The sequence below is a fragment of the Notothenia rossii genome, assembly GCF_949606895.1.
Source record: "Notothenia rossii genome assembly, chromosome: 6".
In the NCBI taxonomy this organism is placed as follows: domain Eukaryota; kingdom Metazoa; phylum Chordata; class Actinopteri; order Perciformes; family Nototheniidae; genus Notothenia; species Notothenia rossii.
Genome location: NC_136909.1, coordinates 32,796,238 through 32,822,387, shown reverse-complemented (window position 1 = coordinate 32,822,387; position 26,150 = coordinate 32,796,238). Strand labels below are relative to the sequence as shown.

Here is a 26,150-nt window from a genome sequence, read left to right as displayed (position 1 = left end):
AGCTGTCCTCGCCGCATTCATAAACATTAACCCAAATCAATTATGTTTTTGAAGTTGTGTGCGTTTGGTAGGCTTGCTCTTTATGGTTAAAAATATTACTTTTGGCAAGCAATAGTGTTTGTTTTGTTTCTCACAAGACGAACAGTATTATTTTAAAACCATGATGAAATTGATTATATGCAAATAGATTTTTTTGTCACTGTTTACAAGTATTCCAAGCTTTTCCTCTCAAGGAATTTTAGATGCTAAAGAGCTGCTGCTGGCCACGCCCTTCTGAATGATGATTGGTTAAAAAAACACAATGGTGGTCTCTAGGAGATTCAGGAGATAAGGCGTGTGTGTGTGTGTGTGTGTGTGTGTGTGTGTGTGTGTGTGTGTGTGTGTGTGTGTGCGTGCGTGCGTGCGTGCGTGTGTGTGTGTGTGTGTGTGGGGGTTACCTTGGTTGGTTATTGGCTAATGGTTAAACAACCAAAAAAACCTTGTCACATCACAAAGTGGACAAAATCAGCTCATTTTCAGACAGGTTTTTATATAAATGGATCGGGACAAAAAGAGAGAATCTTTTTTCCTGAAACTTTCAGAATCTCTTAACACAGGTAAAACGTGTTTATTTATAAAAGACAAAAGTGGATTCTGCATAAAAGGTGACCTCAAATAAACACTTTTCCAATTCTATACAGACCCCTCAAGAAACATAACTTTGTTTATGTTGTAATGCATGATTGTCTGCTTCGATTTTGAAATTATGTTTTTGGAATATAGTGTTTATACTGATCCTCTATCTAAATGTCAATGTGCTAAAATAACAAACATTAAACGACAGACTTTTCAAAGTGGCAGTCAGTCTTTAATAATAGCAAAGAAATGCTTCGTACAAGTCCTTCACACGACAGCAAAATAAAACTGACCGATCAATTCAAACATTGTCTATGGCAGGTCATAGATGGACCTTTAAAATACAACCAAGGATCTTACTTTTTCTCTTTCAGAAATGTTAACTACACAATTAAAGGTTTATACTGATTTTCAAAACATACAGTGAAGAGGTTCTACTGGAGACAACTCAAACAAGATTAGTGTCTGATAGAAACATAACATTCATTTTAAGGGTAACACATAATAATTGAAATGTTGCTTTTTAGCATTTTCAATACAATCACAAATCTTTTAAAAAAATTTACAAAACTGAAGAGAAGGATAACCCCCGCGACCCCTCCCACCCTCAGACTTGATTTTGTTGATTTTTAAGAGCGTATACTGCGATTACAAACGGATTCCCGACTGAACAAAAGCTGCACATCAAATCTTGGTTATCAAGACTATCAAAAAAGGCACAAACAGACAGGCAGCACGAAGAACTCAGCAGAAGCTTTGTTATACAAATAGTCCCAGTAAGGTTTCCAGTGCCCTTTATGTTCTAATTGAACCCCCCCCCCAAAAAAAGAATCTAAAAACAAAAGACTATCTACAGGCAAGTCAAGTCCCAGCAGGCACCTCGGATTAAAAATCCTAATCCCAACTACTGTAGAAGTGCATGAATCATCCTGTGGCAGACGGTGTGTTTAGTGAGTGTACATAGCAGGGGAAGTCTGAGAGTGCAAAAACGGTCATTTCTGCAATGGAGTTTCGGTATTTTCTTTTATTAACGTCTTCAGATTGGTTAAATCTGTCGATGGAAACACGTTTTTTGTTTGTGTGTGAGCAAAGAGTAAACTGATCTTTTTTTTGTAATACTTAAATTGTATGATATGTTCTGGTAACACTTTATTTTGCAGGTCTGTTGTATCCTAATATTTTCTTAAAAGCTCCCTGTGTAATTGTGCACTATAGGACACAAAAATACAAATAAAGTTATAGACAGTTTTTTTCAGATGAGTTTCATGTATTCAGAGGAATTTCCTCAACAGGATGTCATTTGTTAATAACTGTAAACTTACAAATATTGCACGATTTTGAATCTAACCTTCGTTCTGCTTTAAAGACTTTAGGTTGTGGTATTGTCGCAATTATGTGGACCAATTCAGCACTACAGGGATTCAAGCATCAGCTGATGACTTTAATCTTTAAAGGTTCTGATCAAGGGTTGTATTTTAGGGTAAAATACTAAACATTTGCAAGTTTTATATCATCAATTACTTCATATCTCCGTGTTTTCAACTGTTGGTGAGATAAAGAAAAAAACAATATCAGGGAAAGATTATCTGATTTTTTTTTTACCAATCATATTAATAAATAGTCGGATCGGCGGGTGAAAATAATAGTTTTTTGTAACTCTATTTAACCCTGTCTCCTATTTACTTGTAATTAGGGCCATACTAAATAGTTATTTGCAGTAAAAAGCTTTGTAAACACATATGTTATGTCAGCATGCGAGCCATCTTGCTTTTGATAATTACAGATAATCTGAAGTCTCACTACTTAACCTCTGAAAACCCCCTGGCTGCAGTGATGTAGAGGTGTACTATACGGTGTGTCGGTACAGCGTGACATCACTGCTGGATGTGGTCTGAAGACCAGTTATGGCTTGAGTGCATTTCAGCAGAGCCTCCACGCTAAGCCCCTTCTCAATTTCAGTCTATTATTATTGAGCCAGAACAATTAAAAGAAAAAACTGATTTATTTTAACCAGAGCAGCTCTGCCCTTAGAGAAATATTTGTACGACTCTGAAATGTATGAGACCTTTATACTTCACAAATGATATATGACAATGCTGAAGCAGAGCTAGTTATGAAATTGTCTTGTTTTATAATTAACTCTAATTTCTTACTTTAAGTGCCAGCATTCCTGAAGAATCCTTTTAGTTGATTTGAATTTCAATCTACTTTGAGACGTTTTAGTGTCATGATTAATACTTCTTTGTTTCATTCATTAAGTCACTTGTTTTTTTCTTTTGAAGCTGCATACTGTAAGCAGACAAAGGGCTAGGTGTACCATGAAACTAGTATATATGCTTGAGACGCACCTCTAAATGACGCTGCAGTGCTACTCAGATTAAATGACATGGTTTGTTGTTTTTCGCCACATATATTTAGACTTTGACCTTTGCTTAAAATAAAAAATCTTTATATTCAACAGTCTTTAATCAGCAGTAACAAACAAAAACAGAAAAATGTGGCCTTGACTTTTGCTGTTTTTTTTTGGCTGAAATGCGTTTTGTCAGCAGTTACTGACACTGCCAACTGTTATCAGCCTGAAAATGTGCAATTCAGCGCAAAAAAAAGTCACAACAGACTAAATGGGAAAACCCGATCTGTTATGTTTGAGTATTTTTTCAACTGTACCATGCCTGGATCCCATTTGTCCCGTTTGGGAAACTTGTTTTGTGGTTTTTGTGTGGTTGGCATAAGTACAGTAATATGGTTATTCTCCTATTTTGCAGCCACAACAAGACACCTCAGCATGCAGGATGGAGTTTTGCGAGAAACGAGGAGTCTATAACCTGTAAATGGAAGTTACATAAACACAGAAAATGCTAAAGCTAAAAAAGGATACAGGACAAAAAGCACCATGTGATTGGAAAGTGTGACATACCACAAAAGGTGGAACAGAAAGAGCCGGGCGCTGTCCCTTGGCTGGTGTGGCACTTAACATCGTTGTCTTTGTTTACAGAGCTTATAACAGTCATGCAAAGGGCACAGCATTATTCTAACAAGGCTTGCGAGAGAGGAATTAACAGAATGGAGATGAAGAGAAAAGAAAACATGTAACAGAAAGAAAGACGAGGCACGACAACATTTCCTCCAGACAAAAACAAGTTCTGTGATAAGTTCTGTGTTGTTGTCTGAGCGCGGAAAATGTTCTCCCATGTGAAAAACATCATACTGTACATACAGACTCGTATGATATAAACAGACATCTCCTTTAGGTTGCTCGTGGCTAAGGCAGAAATTGATGGTGAAAATCTTTCAATGCACTTGTAATTTGTGCATTTATACACAACCCTGAAATTGTATCAAAGCCAATGAGAAATGAAGATGGGCATTTTTTGTTCGTGTTTTATGAAAAAAAAATAAAAAAAGGAAAACCTTCGATCCTCACTCTTAACATATCTTAAGACTCTTTGGGCTACATTTTTATGTATATATATATTTGCATTTGGGCCTAGTGAGTGTTGAGGATTAAAATAGGTCTTTATTAAAATATAGATCCTCATCAACACCAAGTCATGGCTTTTGGCCTGTTAAGTCGCTGATTATGTTATTTCATTGCATAAATCAGTTGATTTAATTCAGCAAAAAGATAAAGAGAGACAAAGATAGAGATCAATGTATCCCTTTTAACAAAGGTTAGAAAATTCAAAAGACCCCTTTTTATGCTGAAAGATTCTTATAAGTGATATACTATTTGTTCTTGCAATGAATGCAGAGTGACCATCAAGACAGTCGCACCAAATAAACACAACAGCTTGTGTATCACGCTCATTCCACTGGACATAAAAAGGTATTGGAAAGGTATAGCAAAACACCTTTGAGACACACAAAAACAATTGTTTATCTTGGCTTGAACACAAAATCACCCCCAAAACTGTAAGCTGTGATGTAAACCTCCACATTGCCCCTCACCCCAGAGAAAGAGAGAGAGAGAGAGATAATAGAGAGAAGAGAGAGAAGAGAATGATTGATTGGTTGATTCCTGACGCCATTCCTGAGCAGAGTGGACTTGACGTGTGAGACCCAAGGGGGTGGGTGATTTGGACGACAGGAGAGGAAAAATAAAATCCAATCACAGCAACAGTGTGGAGGTGAGGAGGTGGCCACGCAGGAGCCAGTCCACAGAAACATCTGGGAGGAGAAAAAAAACGGGTTAGATTTGTTAACGGAAATTATTATACGGCTTAGTTCAATACTCAATTCTGATTGTTCAAATTAGACATTCAGCAGTCTGCTCTTCTTCAACAGAAGACCACTGCCTAGGACATCTGATAAAGGGTGAAAAATCCACTGAAAAAAGTCTGGATTGAATGTCAGTGATGGCAAAATAAACTCCATGATCAGGAAAGCCTGTGGATGACAGAAAGTTTTTTTATAAAACGTTCCAAAGGTGGAACGTTTTGCATGCAACGTTCTAAGGATGTGTTTTGGACGTTGTACATTAAAGATGTTCTTTATAAAACATTCCCTCAATGTTACATGATAACAAATGAAGAACATTCTCCAAGCAACATTCTGAAAATGTTTTCAGGATGTTATTGAGGCCTGAGATGACAGAAAGTGTTTTATAAAATGTTCCTTTAATGTGATATGTTAACAAATGTGGAACGTTTTGCCTGCAACATTCTAAGGATGTGTTTTGGACGTTGTTGGGTAACACATTAAATATGTTCTTTATAAAACGTTCCCTCAATGTTACATGATAACAAATGAAGAACATTCTCCAAGCAACATTCTGAAAATGTTTTCAGGATGTTATTATGGTTTTATAAAACGTTCCCGGTTATGGCAAATATTAACACGGTCATGGTCAACGTCAGATTTATTTCTAGAGCGCCCATGGTGGTGGTGGGGTTATGGTATGGGCAGGCGTATGTTATGGACGATGAACACAGGCCACTCGATTCACAACATTACCCTAACCCTAACCCTAATCCTAACCCTCACACCAGATACTGACTGGTTTTCGGACCCCCCCAGACCCCCCCAATAAAGCAAAAATGCATGTTTCAGAGTGGCCTTTTATTGTGGCCAGCCTAAGGCACACCTGTGCAATAATCGTGTTGTCTAATCAGCATCTTGATATGCCACATCTGTGAGGTGGGATGGATTATCTCGGCAAAGGAGAAGTGCTCACTATCCCAGATTTTTTTAAGCTATCTGGCCGTGTGTGGTTTGTGAGGGCTGCGTATAAACAGTGTCCGCTGTTTATGCATATTGGATACAAATCGTTATTGCACCCTTTAGATTTGAGACCGACAGACATATAGAGGAACGGACCGACCTTCACTGCCCGTCCCTGAAACCCCTGTTAGTGTTTGTTTCTACTGTGCGTCTCTCTCTCTGCCTGCTGGTCTACTCGACATGGCTGGGAGCAATCTCCAATCAACCACACCTGCAACCTGCTCATCAGCCACACTATGAAAGCCTGCAGCCTGCACTCATTCCCTGCCGGATTGTTGCCGTGATCGGTTTGTTGCGTGCCGCTCTAGCTTTTTACCAGCATATTCTTTGACAACTTTGCCTGCTTTTGCCTCACACTCATTTTTATGTCTCTCCCAGGAGGAATCCAAGGCCTTCCACACTCCCAAGACCAGCCAGGCCTCTCCACCCTGGAACAACTGTTTCCCGCTGCTGCCATAACCAACTTCCACTCCGAGCTCCCCTTTTCTAATAAACAAATGTTACTTTCACCAGCTGATTCCGATTCATCCTTTTACATGTGTTAATATTCAAATTCCAATAGTTAAGTAAACTATCAAAATCATCCTAATGACCACAGTGGTCAGTCCACTTACCCAGGAATTTTGAGTTGAACAATTACAGGAATATTATGTCTTTATGTTCTAATAATGTAAAAATATTTTAGTAAATTGTTACCACAGAAGTCCCCGGTTGGGTGCTTCGTTGTTGGAGTTTACCCCAGTGGACGAGAGGGTCGCCTCCCTACGCCTGCGGGTTATGGGGGGGAAAACTCTGACTGTTGTGTGTGCTTATGCACCCAACAGCAGTTCAGAGTATACAGCCTTCTTAGAGACCCTGGAAAGAGTCCTGTATGGGGCTCCTGAAGGGGACTCTTTAATCTTGCTGGGAGACTTCAACACACATGTGGGCAATGATGGAGACACTTGGAGGGGAGTGATTGGGAGGAACGGCCCCCCTGATCTGAACCGGAGTGTTGGTTTGTTACTGGACTTCTGTGCTAGTCATGGATTGGCCATAACAAACACCATGTTCGAACATAAGGATACTCATAAGTGTACGTGGTAACAGAGCACCCTAGGCAGAAGGTCCATGATCGATTTCGTTATCGTATCATCGGACCTGAGGCCGTATGTTTTGGACACTCGGGTAAAGAGAGGGGCGGAGTTGTCAACTGATCACCATCTGGTGGTGAGTTGGGTCGAGTGGCAGGGGAAGCCTCTTGATAGACCTGGTAAGCCCAAACGTGTAGTTCGGGTGAAGTGGGAACGTCTGGACGAGGCCCAAGTTCAGGAGGCCTTCAACTCACACCTGCGGCGGAGCTTTTCGGGCATTCCTGTGGAGGTTGGGGACATTGAACCAGAGTGGTCGGTTTTCAAAGCCTCTATTGCCAAAGCCGGCGGGGAGCTGTGGTCTCAAGGTCCTAGGTGCCTCAAGGGGCAGTAACCCTCGAACCTCCTGGTGGACATCGGTAGTCAGGGAAGCCGTCCGACTGAAGAAGGAGGCCTTCAGGGATTTTTTATCCCGGGGGACTCCCGAGGCAGTTGCAAGGTACCGACAGGCCCGAAGGGCAGCAGCCTCAGCCGTGGCCGAGGCAAAGCAGCGGGTGTGGGAGAAGTTTGGAGAAGACATGGAAAAGGACTTTCGGGCGGCACCAAAGTTGTTCTGGAAAAATGTCCGACACCTCAGGAGGGGGAAGCAGGGAAACATCCAAGCTGTGTACAGTAAGGATGGGACGTTGTTGACCTCAACTGATGGAGTGTTAGGGCGTTGGAAGGAACACTTTGAGGAACTCCTGAACCAGACAACTCCGCCCTCTATGTTAGAGGCAGAGCTGGAGTATGACGGGGGATCGACACCAATCTCCCGGGGGGAGGTCACTGAGGTCGTCATACAACTTCACAATGGCAAAGCCCCGGGGGTGTTCGTTTTGACGAAAAGGGAGCTGAGCCAGAAGACAAAGCTCTCTGTCTACCGGGCCATTTTCGTTCCTACCCTCACCTATGGTCATGAAGGATGGGTCATGACCGAAAGAATGAGATCGCGGGTACAAGCGGCCGAGATGGGTTTTCTCCGCAGGGTGGCTGGTGTCTCCCTTAGGGATAAGGTGAAAAGTTCCGTCATCCGGGAGGGACTCGGAGTTGAACCGCTCCTTCTTCGCCTCGAAAGGAGCCAGTTGAGGTGGTTCGGGCACCTAGTTAGGATGCCACCTGGGTGCCTCCCTAGGGAGGTGTTCCAGGCACGTCCAGCTGGGAAGAGACTGAGGGGTAGACCTAGGAGCAGGTGGAGGGATTATATCTCTTCGCTGGCCTGGGAGCTCCTTGGGATCCCCCAGTCAGAGCTGGTTGATGTGGCCAGGGAAAATAAAGTTTGGGGCTCTCTGCTGGAAATGCTACCTCCGTGACCCGACCACGGATAAGCGGGAGAAGATGGATGGATGGATGGTTACCACAGAACATTTGCATAATGTTTTAAACATAAAGCATGCTATCCTTCTCTAAAACAATAACATTCTGGCAACATAAACAAGTCTAACTTGCAGCTGAAAATATTTTAAGAACAGTAGGGCATAATATTCTAACAATGTTATCAAAAACGTTTTAAGAATGTTTTTAGAGACCATTATCCTACCTTTCAGAAGAACATTCTGGGAACCAAAATAAAAGCTTCTGCTGAAAACGTTTTAAGAATAGTAGGGCATAATGTTCTAACAATGTTATCAAAAACATTTTAAGAAGTTTATCACCAAACATTTTAAGAATGTTTTTAAAGAACGTTATTCTACCTTTCAGAAGAACATTCTGGGAACCAAAATATATTCTTCTGATGAAAACGTTTTAAGAATAGTAGGGCATAATGTTCTAACAATGTTATCAAAAACATTTTAAGAAGGTTATCACGATACATTTTAAGAATGTTTTTAGAGAACGTTATCCTACCTTTCAGAAGAACGTTCTGGGAATCAAAAGAAAACTTCCCGCTGAAAACATTCCTAGAACAATGAATGTAACATTCTCAGAATGTTTTCAGAAACAAAAATGTCTAGCTGGGAATACGGTCATTTATAAATCAATATGTACTAAGTAGCAGCGTAATAAGCGGAAGCAAAGCATGAGAGAACATTATTAAATATATACATTTCCCGTCTGGTATTTCTGTTTCTTATTATTTGAAATGGTTGCAATAGCATTTGCTGGTGTTGTTTCCCGTTTCATTTTTTAAAATGCACTATGTATTGCCTCTGCGTATTAAATATGATACTGGGCCTTGCTTCTGAACCTTTTAGAGTCCCAACCCTCAACTATGAAGAAGGTGTTCTTGCCAGCAAGAATATTCCATTTCTTTAATAAACCATTTACAGGTATTTTATATTTGAAATAAATGTAAAATCACCTTCTGCTTCTACTTTGATCCCATTAAGGGGCAATGTAATATTTCAGCATTTGATATACAAGAACATATTACAGATACTGACATAAGAGCATTGGGTTTGAAAATACATTTTAAAGTTGCACAAATAATCAAACTGTTGCCTTTGCAGAGCAGCTTTGTGCTGCTCTAATTAAGGAGATGTCACACTCTATTGCTTTTCAGTAGACTTTTGTTATGCATCGAATTGCTGCACAGGAAATACAGTAATTACATACGCTGACACACGGTGAATGATATGCTGTAAAAGGCAGCAAGGATGGTTATTATCACAAAAAGAGGCCTTTCAGGGAGCAGCTGGTGGTTAGCAGAGAATGGGTGGGCATCAAGAATATGGCTAGTTTGAGAAATGTTTGGGTTATCTCTTATCGCTTTTGCTCAAGTGACATTTTATTTTAAAATACTTTTAACTTTTTTTTTTTACATTTAAAAAAAGCCACAATGTATGGTAATATAGCTAAATTGGAACACTTTTGATATTTTTGCGAGTGCAGATTAAATGCCATAAACATCTCTGATGCTTCCGAATCAATTCTCCATCATCTTTGTTTCCTTAAAAATGTCCGAAAAACCTCTATTATACTTAATGGTGTACTAAAAGTACACCATTAAGTATAATAGATGTTTTTCAAGTGCCTTTATCTTCATGAAAACTTACATTTTACACTTTATAAAAGCAACATTTAAATCTATAATATACTGTAATGCAAGATCCTCACTTTAGCACTTGAGCGTTGAGTTGTAAAATTAAACACATATTAAATCAGTAGTTGTTAAAGCTGTAACACCACTCACCTGCAGTATTAGTATTTAAAATAGTTTTCCTGATGGACCCTCAACTGTGCAACCTTTTTAAAGCAGAGGCGAGGAGTGTCACACTTTTAAAAGTTGAATGTTTCAAGACTTTAATGTAGCCAATTGCAATTGTGTAATGCACCTGTAGTTTTACACACTGCCCCTCTCTCTTTATGTACGTTTTCAGGTTATAAACTTGATTGCATGGAATGTAGACTCACCTGTTTGAGATGTTAGGACCTAAATGCGAGCTGGAAACGTGCAGTTTCTTGAAAGATGAGATCCTTCAGTGTCTCTTTGGGTAGGTCATCCAGCTCCATGTCAAACTTGAATGGGGCCTCTGCAACAGGCTACACAGGGAGGCGGAGAGGACAGGGTGATACAGACGCCAACAAACTTACATTGTGGTAAAAACAAGATTAAGTGTCCTCATTCCAATAGTCCTATATAGCACAAACTGACGACTTTCTCACCTCATCTGTTGGGTCGTAATACTGCTCCAGGTAAGGGTGCGCCAGGGCCTCCTCCACCTCGATCCTCTTGTGAGGGTTAAAGGTCAACATCTTGTCCAACAGGTCCAGAGCTGCAGCACAAAGAGGAGAACGCTTGATTCAGTTCTCCTGGTGGAGAGCTTTGTAGGGTGGTGTAAAAACAGGCACCTCCAGATCAACATTAGCAAGACCAAAGAGCCAGTGGTGGATCACTAGGGGAGCAGGAAGAGGTCCCTAAACCTCGGACACTCCTCTTTGACCAAGGCGCCACAAAAAACAAAGGCTTGACTCCCATATAAAAAAAATCACTTTTCCCCTCTGGTATTAAAGGTGACATGTCATGCTTTTCCGGTTATTACCCATCCCCTTGTGTGTTATGAAGGCTTTTCTGCATGTAAACGGTGTGCAGAGTCAAAACCCTTAAAGTACACCCTGTAGCGAGTAAAACTCTAACACAGAAAATGAGCTGCAGCGAGCCGTTTAGTGGAGAAAGTAAATACTGCTGAATACACATACTTTACAGAGATTCTGTATGCGACACCAATGTGAGTTTGGAAAATTGCACAGTATTTTTCTATTTTAGTATACCTCAACAATGGAATTATCATCAGTGGAAATGGCCATGACACCTCTCCTTTAATAAAGGTTTATCTCATCTGAAACATCAATGCTAGCCCACTAGAGGGCACCATTAAGCCCTAAATGGTTAACATATTATTACCAAGTATATAAGTAAGAGACTTACTTTCACTCATTTCAAAAGTATAGCTATTTTAACTCAATTCTGAGCTTCCTAAGAGTTTATTTCTTCAGCTTCTGCATGTTTAAAATCTCAATAATCTACATATATTGTAGTTTTGTACCTAGAAATCACAATCAATGCCTCTAGTTTCCCATCTCCAAACGTTGCCACTTGTTTTACCAGACTGCTGTGCTAGTAGTGGGTAAATGTTTTTTTCTTAATTATAATTAGGTCCGGGACTTTAACGCGTTAATTAAGATTAATTAATTACACAAAAATTAACGCATTTTAATCGCACTTATTTTTGCACCGCGGAACGTTTCTCACTGGATGAGTTTCATGGGTACCGATTATACTGGAGCACCAACTAACATTCATGACTTCAAACAACAACAAACCACAGTGAACAATAGTCAAACATGAACGAACAAGCTGATGAGATCGCTTTGGTTGGCCCCGTGGATGGGACATTTTGTTTTAAAAAACGGACGGATGGAAGCATCGATAAGAGCACGGTTGTTTGCAAATTATGCAAAAAGGAATTTGCATATCACCGCAGCACATCAAGCCTCAAGTATCACCTCAATGCAAAACATATAGCAGCTAGCGTGGAAGCTAGCGTGGACGTTAGCCCGACTCGGAGTACAAGGACCCACACCCAATTCGCGTTGATCAAACAGTGGCCTATGCAACAGAGAGATTTTATTTTTCATCAGGATATTGGAAGAATAGGAGGGATTGAGGTCAATCACTGGCACTTTTTTATTTTATTTTAAATGGTACAGTACACTTTATGTTGAACTATTTATTATGTTGTTGGTGCAACTTGCACTTTATGTTGAACTGTTTATTGTTTTGGCCAAGGTTATTGAGAGAGTTGGACTGAAATTGATTAGATTTTTTAAATCAACTGTTGGTAAATCAACAAAGTCTGTTATGGCCTCTGAAGCAACAGAGAGATGTTTTCTAATAGTCAGGGTTTCCAATGTTCTGAATGTACTTGAAAGTATTGTGTTATACTTAAAAAACAAAGTGTTATAGTTTACAGAAGGTCTACCTACCTATAGGCTACCTGAATCTCTGAAATGTACTATATTCCTAAATATGCTATTGCTACACTTTATGGCAAAAATTGCACTTTTCTGTTGGTCTTGGATAAGTACCACCTTGAAAAAAATAAACAATGTTTTGTTGCTTAAGCTTATGTATTCAGTCATTATTCAATGGTATACTAAAATCCATGTGAAAAAAATTGCTTCTCACTGTTCTCAGGTCAAATATTTATATGTGATTAAAAATGCGATTAATTGCGATTAATTAATTACAAAGCCTGTAATTAATTAGATTAATTTTTTTAATCGAGTCTCGGCCCTAATTATAATACAATTCTAGTAATTCCATGATCAGAGGCAACGTTTTAAGCGATTACAAGTTTGCCCTGGCTCTCACCTTTGGGATCAGCGTTGGGGAAGAGGCGGTTCCACGGCACTTTGCAGCGTAAAGGCAGCGACAAAAGATAGTTCCTGGCCTTAATGTTGATGATGCAGTTGAGATCCTCCTGAGAGGGAGAGCCCAGGATTCCTGAAGAACAAAGAAGATTTTAGAAAATAACTCATTGTTTCAGTTCACAAATCTCAGTTAAACTGCTACATTAAAACAGCCCTTGCTTAAAGTTTTGAGTACTTAACAGTCTGAAGGAAACACAAAAGGACAGATGGGACAAGCAATATGTGGTCTAGCACCAAAAAGTACAGCTAAATTATTGAATATTAACAGCTACAAAATCTATGGAGTGGCACCAGGAAGCTATTGGTACTAACTAAGTGTGAACTATTCAGACTATGGCTGCTGATTCAGGTTTTTTTCCCCCTGACCAATAGCCAAGCATCGTTAACCTAAAATGTACTGACAATATTAGAATTAAAAGGATAACCCAGAGAAGTTCTGCTGGGTTCGTAGACATTTTAAAACAACAACGTTGAAACACTTGTCCTAAAAACACAGGAAATGAAAACAATAATTACCCAAAATATGGTTGAGCTGATCCAAGTAGTGCTTCCCAGGAAAGATTGGCCTGTTGGACAACATCTCGGCCAGAATGCAGCCCACTGACCAGATGTCTATGGACTTAGTGTAGCCCTGAGAGTGAGAGAAAAATGTAATGACTAATATATATTTAAAGTTAAAATAGCATTTATTGGTGGACTGTAAAATATGCCAGATTTAGCCATGAAGGCTAATTTCAATCTGAAAATAAAAAAACTTTATTGTAAAGCCGCGGAAAATCAGGAAGCAACGTTACTACGCTATAATCGATTATGTTCTGTCACTGCATCGATGCAGAATCGTCCACGTCCGCATCGCGATGCATCGTAGAAATGTTTAATTTCAACACCCCTAATGTTTTAGATCAGGGGTGCCCACACTTTTTCAGCTTGGGAGCTACTTTTAAAATGACCAAGTCAAAATGATCTACCAACATTAAAAATGCTAAACATATATTTATTTATATACACTGAGCAGTGTTTCCCACAGAATTTGATTCTATTGGCGGACGATATTTAATTGTGGCGACCCGCCACAAATGAATCGATGTATGGGAAACACTGCTGAGTATACCTTATGTTGGTTTACCTTGCATAACTGCATGAACCTGTATGGCACAATACAACTCAGTACATTTTTGGTCATTATGTCAATTGTATACCCTTTCTTTAGTAAAATTGCATAAATTGGAAGGCTAACTAGGTAATCAGCTTGCCGGTGACTTGCAGCTAGCTTGGTGAACTGCGTGTTAGAAAAGATGAGATCTCAGACTGGCTTACCTGTACGTCAATCAAGTGGCAAATGCCGTAGTAAGGATGGATGATAGGCTAACTTTTTTTTTTCAATGCCATAAGATCTATCCACACTACCTTTGCAATCGACCGGTCGATCGACGTATTGGGCACCCCTGTTTTAGATATATGACCCTATCATCAGCTTATTGCTGACAGGTGGACAATCTTAGGAAGGTCATACAAACTAAATAACAGAGGACCCAGAGTTAAACCTTGAGGTACACCAACATCATTAACAACAACATTTGTGAGGTGTCATTTTCTAGACCGACACATTCTTTGTGTCTGTCTGTGAGGTATGATTTTATCTATTTCATTACATTTGATGAGAATTTAACTTTGGATAACTTTTTTAATTGAACATTATTGTATACTGCATCAAAAGCTTTCATTTCACGGTTCATTTAAAGTATCTGCTGAATGCAATGAGGTCAGCTAAATGTACAATCCGGAGATCTGGCCAGAAGTGGCATTTGTCCGGCGATATTATTAGCCACGCAGAGCGGGAATTATCGGCTCAAACACTGCACCTACTGCGGGGGGAATGAGTGTGCCTGCTGGTGCTATGGGCACTCACTTGTCTCGCTAAATGACTATTCGGGTTTTGTCGTGGCCTTCGTATGGGCCAGAGCGCAGGGGATAAAGCTCGCCGCATTGTAGTTGACAACTTTCTTGAGAAATGTGACACACTATGTATGCAAGAGACATTTTTAGCGAAGCAAGATTTGGAAAAACTGAACTCTCTCAATACTACTATGCCTCCCCCATTGAAAGCAAATTGGAAGATATATGCATTATGTTGCTTCATGAGTTGTTATAATTTTATATAATATAATTTGTTTTCCATGGGGCTGGGGAGTCTACAACTGACTTTGGCATGGGAATAGTCAGAGGAAGGATATCAGGGGGTGTGGCTATCCTGTGGAATAAGAACCTTGACTCATCAATAAATGCGGTTAGGCTTTGTGCCGACTGGTGCATTGTTATACAGTTTACTCACAATGACAAGGAATTTATTATTCTAAATGTGTATACACCCTATGAATGTCATCAGAATGAGGATGAATATCTAAATAGGCTTGCTTTAATTAATTCCTTTATTCAAAACAATACTTATTCTTGTTTGTATGTCATTGGGGATATGCAGATATCTCAGACAGGAACTCATTATTTGCCAAGCATATGGCTCAGTTCTGTCACGATAACAATTTTATATTGTCAAGCAAGGTGCTTTTGCCTGCAGATAGTTATACTTAAATTAGTGAGGCCTGGCATACTACGTCATGGCTTGACCATTGTATTAGAACAGCTGATGCGCATGCTTCACTTGAGTGTATGAGCATTCTGTATGGGACAGCAACGACTGATCATATACCTGTTGCTATGTCAATAAATGTCGAACATCTACCTGGGCTAACCAGAAATGTAAATAGTGTTCAAACAGGAAAACTAGACTGGTCAACCCTCACAAAAGGAAAACATTACATCCTATTATGCTCAGACGCATACATCCTTAACTAATATTCATCTACCTAGAGATGCAATTATGTGTAGTGATGTTAATTTTAAGGATGCAAAGCATAGGATTGATATCTGCTCCATGCACAATGATATAGTAAGTGCTCTGTATGAAGGTAGTAAGCCTTACTAGTACAAACATAACAATAAAACACATAACATCAGGACTGGCTGGAATAGGTATGTAGCTGAGTATCGTGCTGAAGCCTATGAAGCCACTAAATCATCGCTATGGCAGGCAGACCCAGACAAGGGTCCGTATTTGAGTACAAGAAACTTACTAATGCAAGATACAAGTATGCTATTTGCTTCATCTGTAAAAATGAGCAAGCTATGAGGGCCGATTCCATGGCTAAGAAGCTGCTAAGTAACAATGCTATTGATTTTTGGAAAGAAGTTAGGGTTATTAATAACTGCAAAATATCTCTACCATGCACTGTAGATGGAACATCCGGAACAGACAATATTGCGGAGTTATGGCGACAGCATTATAGTACCTTATTCAACTGTGTCCAAAGTGAACTGTATAAGGTAGATGATATTGATAGCAATAATTCAATGGTGATAATGTCACATGAGGTGTACCAAGCTATAAACAAGCTGTCTGATAACAAAGCAAGTGGTGTAGATCATATTTCTGCTGAACATCTTAAATATGCCAGTATGAAGATAGCTCCTCTCCTTTCTATTTGCTTTACTGCCTTTATGAGTCATGGCTTGTTACCAGACTCAATGTTGTCTGTTCTGTTAGTGCCAGTTATTAAGGACAAAGCCGGTAAAGTGGGAAGCCTAGATCAATGTTTATCAAACTTTTTCATACCAAGGACCACTTAACCAATAAAAAAACCCTCGCGGACCACCAACTCCACAAATATCCAAAAACACATTGTTTTTCTAAAACAGATTACAAAATGGTACAAACAAGTGGCAACATGTGTGATGAAGGTGTTGCGCTGGGCTATATGATGCAATCGAAACTTAAGCTCGCTCCATTGCGGAAATATTTGCGCGAGAGTGCGGAAAACTTAAATTAATTAATTTATTACAAATGTGAAATTTTACCAATATACTCACGGACCACTAGGGGGCGCTCACGGACCACCGTCCGCGGACCACACTTTGAGAAGCACTGGATAACTATAGGCCCATAGCGTTAGCCAGCATACTGTGAAAAGTCCTAGAAAGAATTCTGCTGGACAGATTAAATGACTTTATTAAATCAACAGATAAACAGTTTGGCTTTAAGGCTGAACATGGCACTGACTTGTGTACGCCTTAAAGGAAATGGTTAACAAATATAGAGGTAATAACTCATCAGTCCTTATGTGTTTCATTGATGCTTCTAAAGCCTTTGATCGTGTTAATCATAGGAAGTTATTTTTTAAACTGAATCAAAGAGGGGTGCCCAAATACATTGTGAGCATTCTGGTCTACTGGTATGGCCACCAGACTGTGCAAGTAAAATGGGGCAATAGGGTCTCAGCCCCATTTGGGGTTAGCAATGGTGTCAGACAAGGTGGAATGATGTCCCCAGTTCTTTTTAATCTTTGCATTGATGATCTGCCCAAGCGACTGAAAGCCTGTAATACTGGATGCTTGATTGGTAGTACTCTAGTGAACCATATTATGTATGCAGATTGTTGTGCTGAGTCCATCTAGCACTGGTCTTCAGCAGCTCCTTAATGTTTGTTCTGTGTATGGTGTGGAACATGACATCAAATACAAGAGTGCTAAGAAAGAGTAAGACTGCTATCATGATCTTTAGAACCAAAGAGGATAAATGTCTAACATTTCCTGATTTTAAATTGTCTGATATTAATCTCAGTGTCTGTAATAAGTTAAAATATCTTGGACACTTTATTACAGAACAAATGACAGATGATGAAGATATGTTTAGGCAATGTCGCATGATGTATGCACAAGCAAACATTCTCCTACGTAAGTTTAGTGCATGTACAGATGGAGTGAAGATGTCTCTGTTCGGAGCATATTGTACACCACTCTATAATGCACATTTGTGGTCAAACTACAGAAAAGCAAGTTTACGGAAACTTCAAGTAGCTTATAATGATGCCATGAGAATATTGCTGAAGAGACCTCGATGGTCTAATGCAAGTGAAATGTTTGTGGCTGCAGGAGTCAGTACTCTACAAGCTGTTTTAAGAAAACTCATGTATAAATGTATTTGCCGGCTTTTTTTTTATGCTGTGTATGTAATTTATTATATGTAATGTCTTGTCTTTTATCTGGACCCTGACTCTGTAATAAAGTTTTGATTGATTGATTGATCTAGACCGACACATTGTTTGTGTCTGTCTGTGAGGTATGATTTTATCTATTTCATTACAGTTGAAGAGAATTTGACTTTGGATAACATTTTTTATTTGAACCTTATTGTATACTGCATCAAAAGCTTTTCCTTTTGTTTTTTATCTAGAAAAACAGCCTGACCTTTTCTTGTCCAGTTCAGTCTGAATATTTTCCCGAAAAGAAATATGCGCAGTTTTTCAAGTTGAATCATTCATCAAGTTGAATGATTTTCAAAGAACCAATCAGACAAAAAGAAAGACATAATGCAAAAAAAGTTGAATCGCCTCCTCTTCACTTTAGAAACTTAAAAGTAGGGATTTGGGTTTTACAGATCCTATTTTCAGGTGCAAAGCAAAAAACCAAAACATTCTCTCAACTTTAAATCCTTGAGAGTTAACATTTTATCGGCAGGCTAAAAAACTCACCTTGGAGTTGAGCATGATCTCAGGTGCTCTGTACCAACGAGTGGCTACATACTCTGTTAGGAACCCAGTATGATCGTGGTCAGGATCAGCCACACGTGCCAAACCAAAGTCACAGATCTGCAGAAACAATGAGTGACAAGACAGGGAAAGAATGAAGCATTAGCAGATACAAGATACAAATAAAATGGATGTCAATTCGTAACAACTCAAAAGTGACATGTTATGTCATTTATTATTGAATCATTGTTAGGGATGTTGAGGTGTTGGTAATGGTATTGGTTTGGTATCAAGATATAGGCAGGTATAAAATCAAACTCATAACTTTAGTATTGTGACATCCTTGGTGCAGAGAACACAACAGTGCCGATGTAAATTGCCAGGAAACACTGACCAATAACAGCAGACCCTGATAGTGAGCATTATATTCTTCCCATAAGAGGGTTTTTTACGCTGACAAAATTAAGTTTGGGATGAAATACCTTTAATTGGTAGGTTTTGGCATTAAATATGAAACAACATATATATAATCAGGGACTTAAAACAGCCTTTCAAATCAGCCCATTCAGTTTGACTCCTGTTCATTTGTCTTTGAGCAACTACCTTGAGATCACAGGTGGTGTTGAGCAGAAGGTTGGAGGGCTTCAGGTCACGGTGCAGGACGTTGGCAGAGTGGATGTACTTCAGCCCTCTTAGGATCTGGTAGAGGAAGTAGCAGATGTGGTCGTTGCTCAGGTGCTGAGTCTTAAGGAGCTTGTACAGGTCGGTCTCCATGAGATCCTGGACAATGTATCTGAACAGTTCCAGGTTAAAGAACTTCTCATTTTAAACCTGGGCAATTTGTTTTATAATTTACACATAGTCATGCAAAATAACAAGGTTTAGTAAAGTGACAAAAACTGACATTATGATCATTTTGTTGTTGTCATATCAACATGACTAAAACGATAAATCAATTCCTTCATACAGACACCTCCTTACCTCTGGAGTTCGACAGTTTATTTGTACTGCCCAGCCCTAGTATCTCAACAAAATGGAGGTTTTACCACCACACTGAAATTGGATGTTGTAAGCATTGCACAGAAAATGAAATGCTTTGCATCATGTCGCTTGACAATTATCCTTTTTTTGTTGTTCCTGCAGACTGGCAGTGCAACTAAAAAAAGCCAAACTGCTGACTTGCATAGTTTTGTGGGCAACCTCTCAACTCAGTCAAATCTAAAATTACCCATGGTGGGTAAATGAGCCGTGCAAGTATAGTTAGAATGTACTGAAGCCAAGTTTAAAATTGTTTTGTTTGGGTGAATTCTCATCTTATCTGGCAAGCAACAATAAGTGAGCTGGTTAGATGCAGGGTTTGGTCAAATCCATTTCTTCACGTAAGGCAGAGTGTCTGCATTATAAAACAGTAACTATGCAGCTTCTATTGCTGCCGGGCTACAGTGAAGAGTGCCACCTGCCAAATATATGGCAGGTGGCTATTATGTAATAAAGTGCAACAGCAAACGTTTATTCAAGCACAAATGCTGCCGTTTAGGACCAAGTAGTGTCTAATGGTGTAGCAGTAAATCATGACTATCTATAAAACCATCCAATACAAGTACTTTAGCATGCCAACAACAACCTTACATGTAAAGACCCATTTATGATGTGAACGACAAGCCTAAAGCTTTTGAATTCAACTGCACATTAATAACAAAACACATTAAAACCATGAGAAGTGTACGGTAAGTAAAAGGATACACGTCCTTCATCTGGTCAATGGTAGGTGTGCGGATGATGTCGTTGATGCTGATGATGTTTTCATGTTTAAAGCGCAGAAGGATTTTGATCTCTCTCAGGGTGCGTTGGCAGTAGGTCTGGTGCTCAAAAGGGCTGATCTTCTTAATGGCCACACGTATCTTGTTGTCTCGTTCATAGGCAGAGCTGGATAAAAAAAGAAAGAAAAAGAACCCACATAAGACAATATCTTTTAACTAGAAGAATACTAAAGGAGCCATTACAAAAAGACACAGCATTAACAAACTTATTTTCACCCATGTGTCTCCACCTTTTACTTCCTGTTTTGTGCTTTTGAACAGATTTTGTTTTAGCCAAAGTGCATCTTACATATATCCAATAGCATTGCTACAGAAAACATTGATAGCAGCAATAAATGCCAATACATCCACCTTCTATATGGTTAGGATACCACACAGAGCTGCGATGCGAGCAACTGCCTGGTAAGTCCAAACTGCAGTAAGGAATAAATGATCCACTGACATGAAAGAACATAAAAATTCACATCCCTTCTTGCTTTGCAGACACAACCTCTGGGACTAATGCTGCTTCCTTCCTGTTGTTTGTCAGTGGAAAGCTTTTAATGTTGCCGTTTAAAGTGGTAACAGCAGGAAATGTTCTGTTTGCTTCAGCAGTATCTTAACAATGCCAATACACCTCTGATAATGTGGAGCAGAAAACAATGAGGCTGCTGCATCGGTTCCATTCAAGTACAATCAGTAATGTAGGAGTGGAACAAAATTGCCAGACACAGAAAGTGTTGATCTACATTTGAGCAACTTAAGTATTGAAATCTGAGAGTTTGCCACGATGACACAGCCCAGTAGAGTTTAGGGACCATCTCTGCTTGGCTACCAAACAGGACATTACACAGGATAAAGCCACTCTGCACACCGCAGATCTCTGCCAGATGAATAGCTTGATCGAATAAGCTCACCTCATTGTGGTTTCCGACTCCGTTTATCACTATACTAAAAAAAGTGCAGAGTATGATGTGTTGTGCAAATCAGACAATAAAAAGGTTTTTACTGTAGAATGGACCATGAGCACTATTACATGTTTAAATGCAGTCCATATTTTTATAAATGGTAAAACATTGTAGAAATACAAAATAAATCAGTGCTTTACAAAGAAATATTTTGAACTAACTATACTAAACTATCAAGCATGAGATAACATCTAGTAGTGCATAATTGTTCACTTAATCCTACTGAGGAATCCATTGACTGAGTTTTTAAAGGTGACGTAGGTAAGTTTGAGAAACATGTGCACGTTCGTGTGTGTTGGAGGAGGGGCTCTGTAAGGAAGTGGCAGATTTTTTCCAGCTATGTATTTTCAAATTCTAGCGTACTCGAGCTGGTTTCTCCAAAATTACCTACCTCACCTTTAAGCAAAAAGCATTTTTTTATTTTATTAAATGATTAAATATTTTGTATATTGTACTTTCTATGAACCACTTTCTATTCTTTGGAAATGTTCAAGATATACATTTGAGGATTTTAATGAGTACCAGAAAGGCTGGGCACTGACTTTGAATCTTAACTGCATGTACGTAGAGGAAACAATATTACAAAGTATTGATTAAAAGTGAATTAATTGCAGATATTCTTTTCCAATAATCGCTCTCAGTAGTGTCTGTGATTTGACAATTCATCTTAAAGAGTGGTAAGAACAACTAGGCTCTATTTCACAATATTGCCGTCTGTATTTTCAATAAAGAAAAGCAGAACATATACAGGAAATGATATAGGAAGTCTGCATGCATGCAATGCCTTATTCCTGCAGTTAGCACAATAAAGCCAGATTCAGAAAAAGGGGGAGTAAGTTAATGCACAGAGCTCAGGGGACATTTTACATCACTGCACACAAACGTTTGATAACAAATACAAACAACATTTGCTTATCTTTTTATGAGGAAAAGTACAGTACAGAACATGAAAACTGATACGATGCAAACAAGAAAGACATCCCAGCATGCCATTTGCCATTAGGGGGGAGAACATTTGGGTAAAATCTAACTTTTAGCAGCTTAAGGATGACGCTTAACATTGATTTAATTGCATCAACACATGTATTAACCTGTTCAATGATCACTAAGCTCTTTCGGGATATTGGATTTCCCTCTTCCCACTCTGCTGAGGATGGGCGTGTGTGTACGTGTGTGTGTTTTAAGAGTTTGAGAGTGATAATATTGTCGTACAAAACACAGCTTTCCAAACTAATGTTTTTAAGCTAAATGCAATAAAAACAGTTTTACATGTATACAAATGACTGTGTGTTTACAATCGGCAGAATAATTGCTAAATTCCACTCTAAAATGTTGGCCGTGCCCACGATGAAACACCTCCTCCACACAACTCCAGGTACAGACATGTCCACTGTTACATTTCAGTTTCCTTTTTCAGGGTTAATGGCTATACAAACTTTCCTACATTTACTCAGCGTAGAGATTTTCTGAATTCCCGCACAGGTTTGAAACTACGTCTTGCATGCCATTTCATTACTGTAATAAACTCAATACAAAAAGCGAAAATGAATATGTTTCGTTGTTACTTTTAAGTTCTCTGACTATTGCTTGCATATTCACTGTAGGTGTTACGATAAATGAGTGGATTTAAGATCAAAACAGCACATGGAGGGTTAAATGCAATTAAAGAATACAAGACCATTTGTTATAAACTCCTAAAGAATGACAGTTTATATTATAGTCTTGTGTTGGTTGCGAAATCTGGCTAGACATTGTCAGTGAACAGGAACTGACACACCAAAACTCACCACCTACTGCCAAGAAATGCTAATTACCGCTTCCAGCGTCTAAGATTCAATTGATTTCTAAGTCATCTGCTGTCAAACAAGCTGCTGCCATTTGGAGCAATACAAAAAATGAGATTGTCCAAAAAAAGCTGCACCTCCAGGATTAATCTTTTACATTTTCAGCCAATAGTTATTTTATTCCTACACATTACAAACGACAGGCATGACTGAAAAACACCCACATAGTATGACAAAATAAGAAAATGAGTTGCTATAATGATGGGGGTTGTAGGGACTCAAATGTAAACACAAGTGTGCCAACCTTCTGTGAGAGAAATATTAGTGACCTTCTTTTCAACTTGAAAGAGAGGAATGTGTGTGCGTGTGTGTGCGTTGCGCGTGTGTGTGTGTGTGTGTGTGTGTGTGTGTGTGTGTGTGTGTGTGTGTGTGTGTGTGTGTGTGTGTGTGTGTGTGTGTGTGTGTGTGTGTGTGTGTGTGTGTGTGTGTGAGCTCTCCATGTAACTGCAGATACCCTCACGTACAAAGCAGCGGGGTGCTACAGCTAAAATATGGTTTCAGGGCAAAAACGCTATGGCACGAAAAACATCTACAGAATTTGTGTAGTAGATCAGTCGATGGTATACAGTAGGCTGGCTCTACCAATGGTTTTTGACAAGTCACACTGTTTTGTCTGCATGATATAAACTCAAAAGCAATGTCTTTACAACGCTATGCCATATACAACTCTATCAATAAATGAAAAGCACATTTGTTTTGCATACATTGAGGCAAAGATCAAATGCACGCCTAATTAGGCTTTTAAATAGATTTAACCTAATATATGATAGGTTAAAAGAAAATCCTTTTATAAATATAGAAACACTATAAATATGTTGTCTAAATAGGGTGCAAAATGCTTGCAGTGCTTTCATGGGAAAGAAAAATCGGTGGCTGTGTAAAGTGGAGAGAGAACACTATCTTAGTTCACAGTACATTTCATCATGTTTACTGAGGCAAGCCCTTCCGTTCCTTGTAAGTTTTTTAAGGCGTGTAACAGAAGGAGCTTTTTGAGGAAGTACAAAGTACACTGAGGTTGAGTTTGTAGTATTAATATGCTACTGTGAATGTAGACCTTCTGAGTCATGTCACTGAAGGGTGGACTTTCATTCTGTGAATGGCACTCTCAGGCGTTCAGGACTTTTACTGATGTATGTTAGTCTGGTGGGGAGTAGACCACCACCAGCTGATTGTGGCCCCTGTCCAACACAGCTGACTGTAATTCCTCACTGTTAAAAAGCAGAAGATTAAATTTTAGGAAAAGAGAAACACTGGTTGCTGCTACACCGATGGGATTACTTTCTGATTTTCTTAGTCTTTTATGACTCAAAAATGAATTATTTCTTGACCCTTTACTAGCAATTAGTATTAGTGAACTTCAGATTTGGGAAATGATGGTGAATTAACCTTTTAAGAACCCATCTATTCAATTAAAGCCTTCAGAAAAGCAATTTTAGGAAAAACTGTTCGCTGCAAACAGATGGGATTACTTTTTGAATTCATTCCAATTCCAAAATGAAGGATCTATTGACTCTGTACTAGCAATCGGATTACGTGAATTTCAGATTTGGGAAATTAAAATGGATTAAAAAACGTTTTATTGGATTTATTATGGACCAATCAATTCAATTAATAATGATAGGCAGATCGATCAAGGACGACTACAATCATGACCTGCCGCCTAACTTGATGGATCAGAATATTCAGGAAAAGGTTGAACAAAATCTGATCAATTTAAAAAGGCAAAACTTGTATTCTAAAATGTGCCTACAGTACAGTGATCTGACCCGGCAACCAGTCAGTGTCGTATATTATTTTAATTTGTCCCCTGTGCTTATCCTAAATCCTGCGTCATACTGTCCCGAAATTGACACCAGATGGACACACGAATATGGAATTGTGAATTTCGCACGAAGATGGCCCCAAACTTGGTCAACAGCCAAGCAACAGCCGAAGCAACAGCCGAAGCAAGTACGATGCCTACAGAAGGCCACACAATGGCGCCCGAACCACACACGAAGGCACCATTTACATTACATTTAAGACATACAACTGCAACAAAAGTAACAGAAACGATTATGTTAAAGTACTATGGGACTTTACATTTTGGAAACTTGAGATTGTATGTAATAAAAATTGTCACTGATATTTTCGGATATTGTTCTTTACTTTCTCCGTCTTTATATGTAGAAGATATTAAAGAGCAACTTCCAGGTTAAAGACACCTGTGAATAAATGTGTAGGAAAATGATTTTCAAAAAATATATACATAAATATACACTACAGTGACATCTGACGTTGTTTTTGTAAGACATTTTTACTTCTGCATTAAAAAAGCCTCCCCACGTGACCTCCCGCGTGTGACGTAACAAAGGGGAATCAAGGGGGAGAGCGGCCGGTGTAACGTATTAATAAAAATGGATCCCAATGCTAGTTTCGACACAGAAGACACAGAAGAAGTTGAACATGAATATTCGAATGCATATGACGGACCACAACCTTATAATTATGAGCCTGTTAGGCATCCAAGAGACCAGGAGCAGCCAAGGATTAGAAGAAATAACGGCCATAGGAGAGAAATTGAGCTGTGGTGTGAGGAGAACCAGTGGAGAACTGGGCAGCTATCTTGGTGAGTGACCGGCGTTAGCTACAGAATGTTAGCTAACGTCACATCACAACATTGTAAAGTTAGCTATCATATATCAGGCTATAACTAACGTAGCATTGATAATATAGTAACGTTATTGGCAGGACTGTTGATACTGATCCATAACAGAAACTAATGCGCAAGGTTCATCCGTATTTCGCGTTACCTAAATCCACACTACGTTACAGTGCGGAAGGAGGGGGGGGGGGGGGGAGAGAGCGGCGAAGGGGGGGAGAGAGATGTAATACGGTTTCCTGATAAACGTTACCTAATGCAAATCCACACTACGTCTGTACCGGAGGGGAGAGAGAGAGCAATCAATACTGCACCATGATTACAAATGGTGAAATACAATGTAAAACTACCGAAAATACCAGCTCACTAAAACACAACCGCTCAACACAACTGCTCAACGCAACTACTAACTATTCCCGCGGTCAGAGAGCAGAGATGGTTCCCCTTTGTGATTTAATATGACGCGTTTGACGTATGACCTTAAAAAAAAGCCGTTTT

The 26,150-nt window shown here is 39.2% G+C and overlaps 1 protein-coding gene across 1 annotated transcript in view; it reads right to left on the bottom strand.

The window, feature by feature from the left end:
- Window positions 1-825: 825 nt before the first annotated feature.
- Window positions 826-26,150, bottom strand: part of LOC307042541 (mitogen-activated protein kinase 1) — a 38,500-nt gene continuing 13,175 nt past the window's right edge. The window contains exons 2-9 of the mRNA XM_079686487.1: window positions 20,144-20,326; window positions 19,004-19,193; window positions 18,404-18,520; window positions 13,335-13,449; window positions 12,760-12,891; window positions 10,551-10,660; window positions 10,299-10,427; window positions 826-4,782 (exon numbers count right to left, since the gene is read on the bottom strand). Of these exons, the coding sequence (XP_079542613.1) occupies window positions 10,311-10,427; window positions 10,551-10,660; window positions 12,760-12,891; window positions 13,335-13,449; window positions 18,404-18,520; window positions 19,004-19,193; window positions 20,144-20,326 (964 nt within the window). The 3' untranslated portion in view covers window positions 826-4,782; window positions 10,299-10,310. The remainder of the gene's footprint in view (window positions 4,783-10,298; window positions 10,428-10,550; window positions 10,661-12,759; window positions 12,892-13,334; window positions 13,450-18,403; window positions 18,521-19,003; window positions 19,194-20,143; window positions 20,327-26,150) is intronic.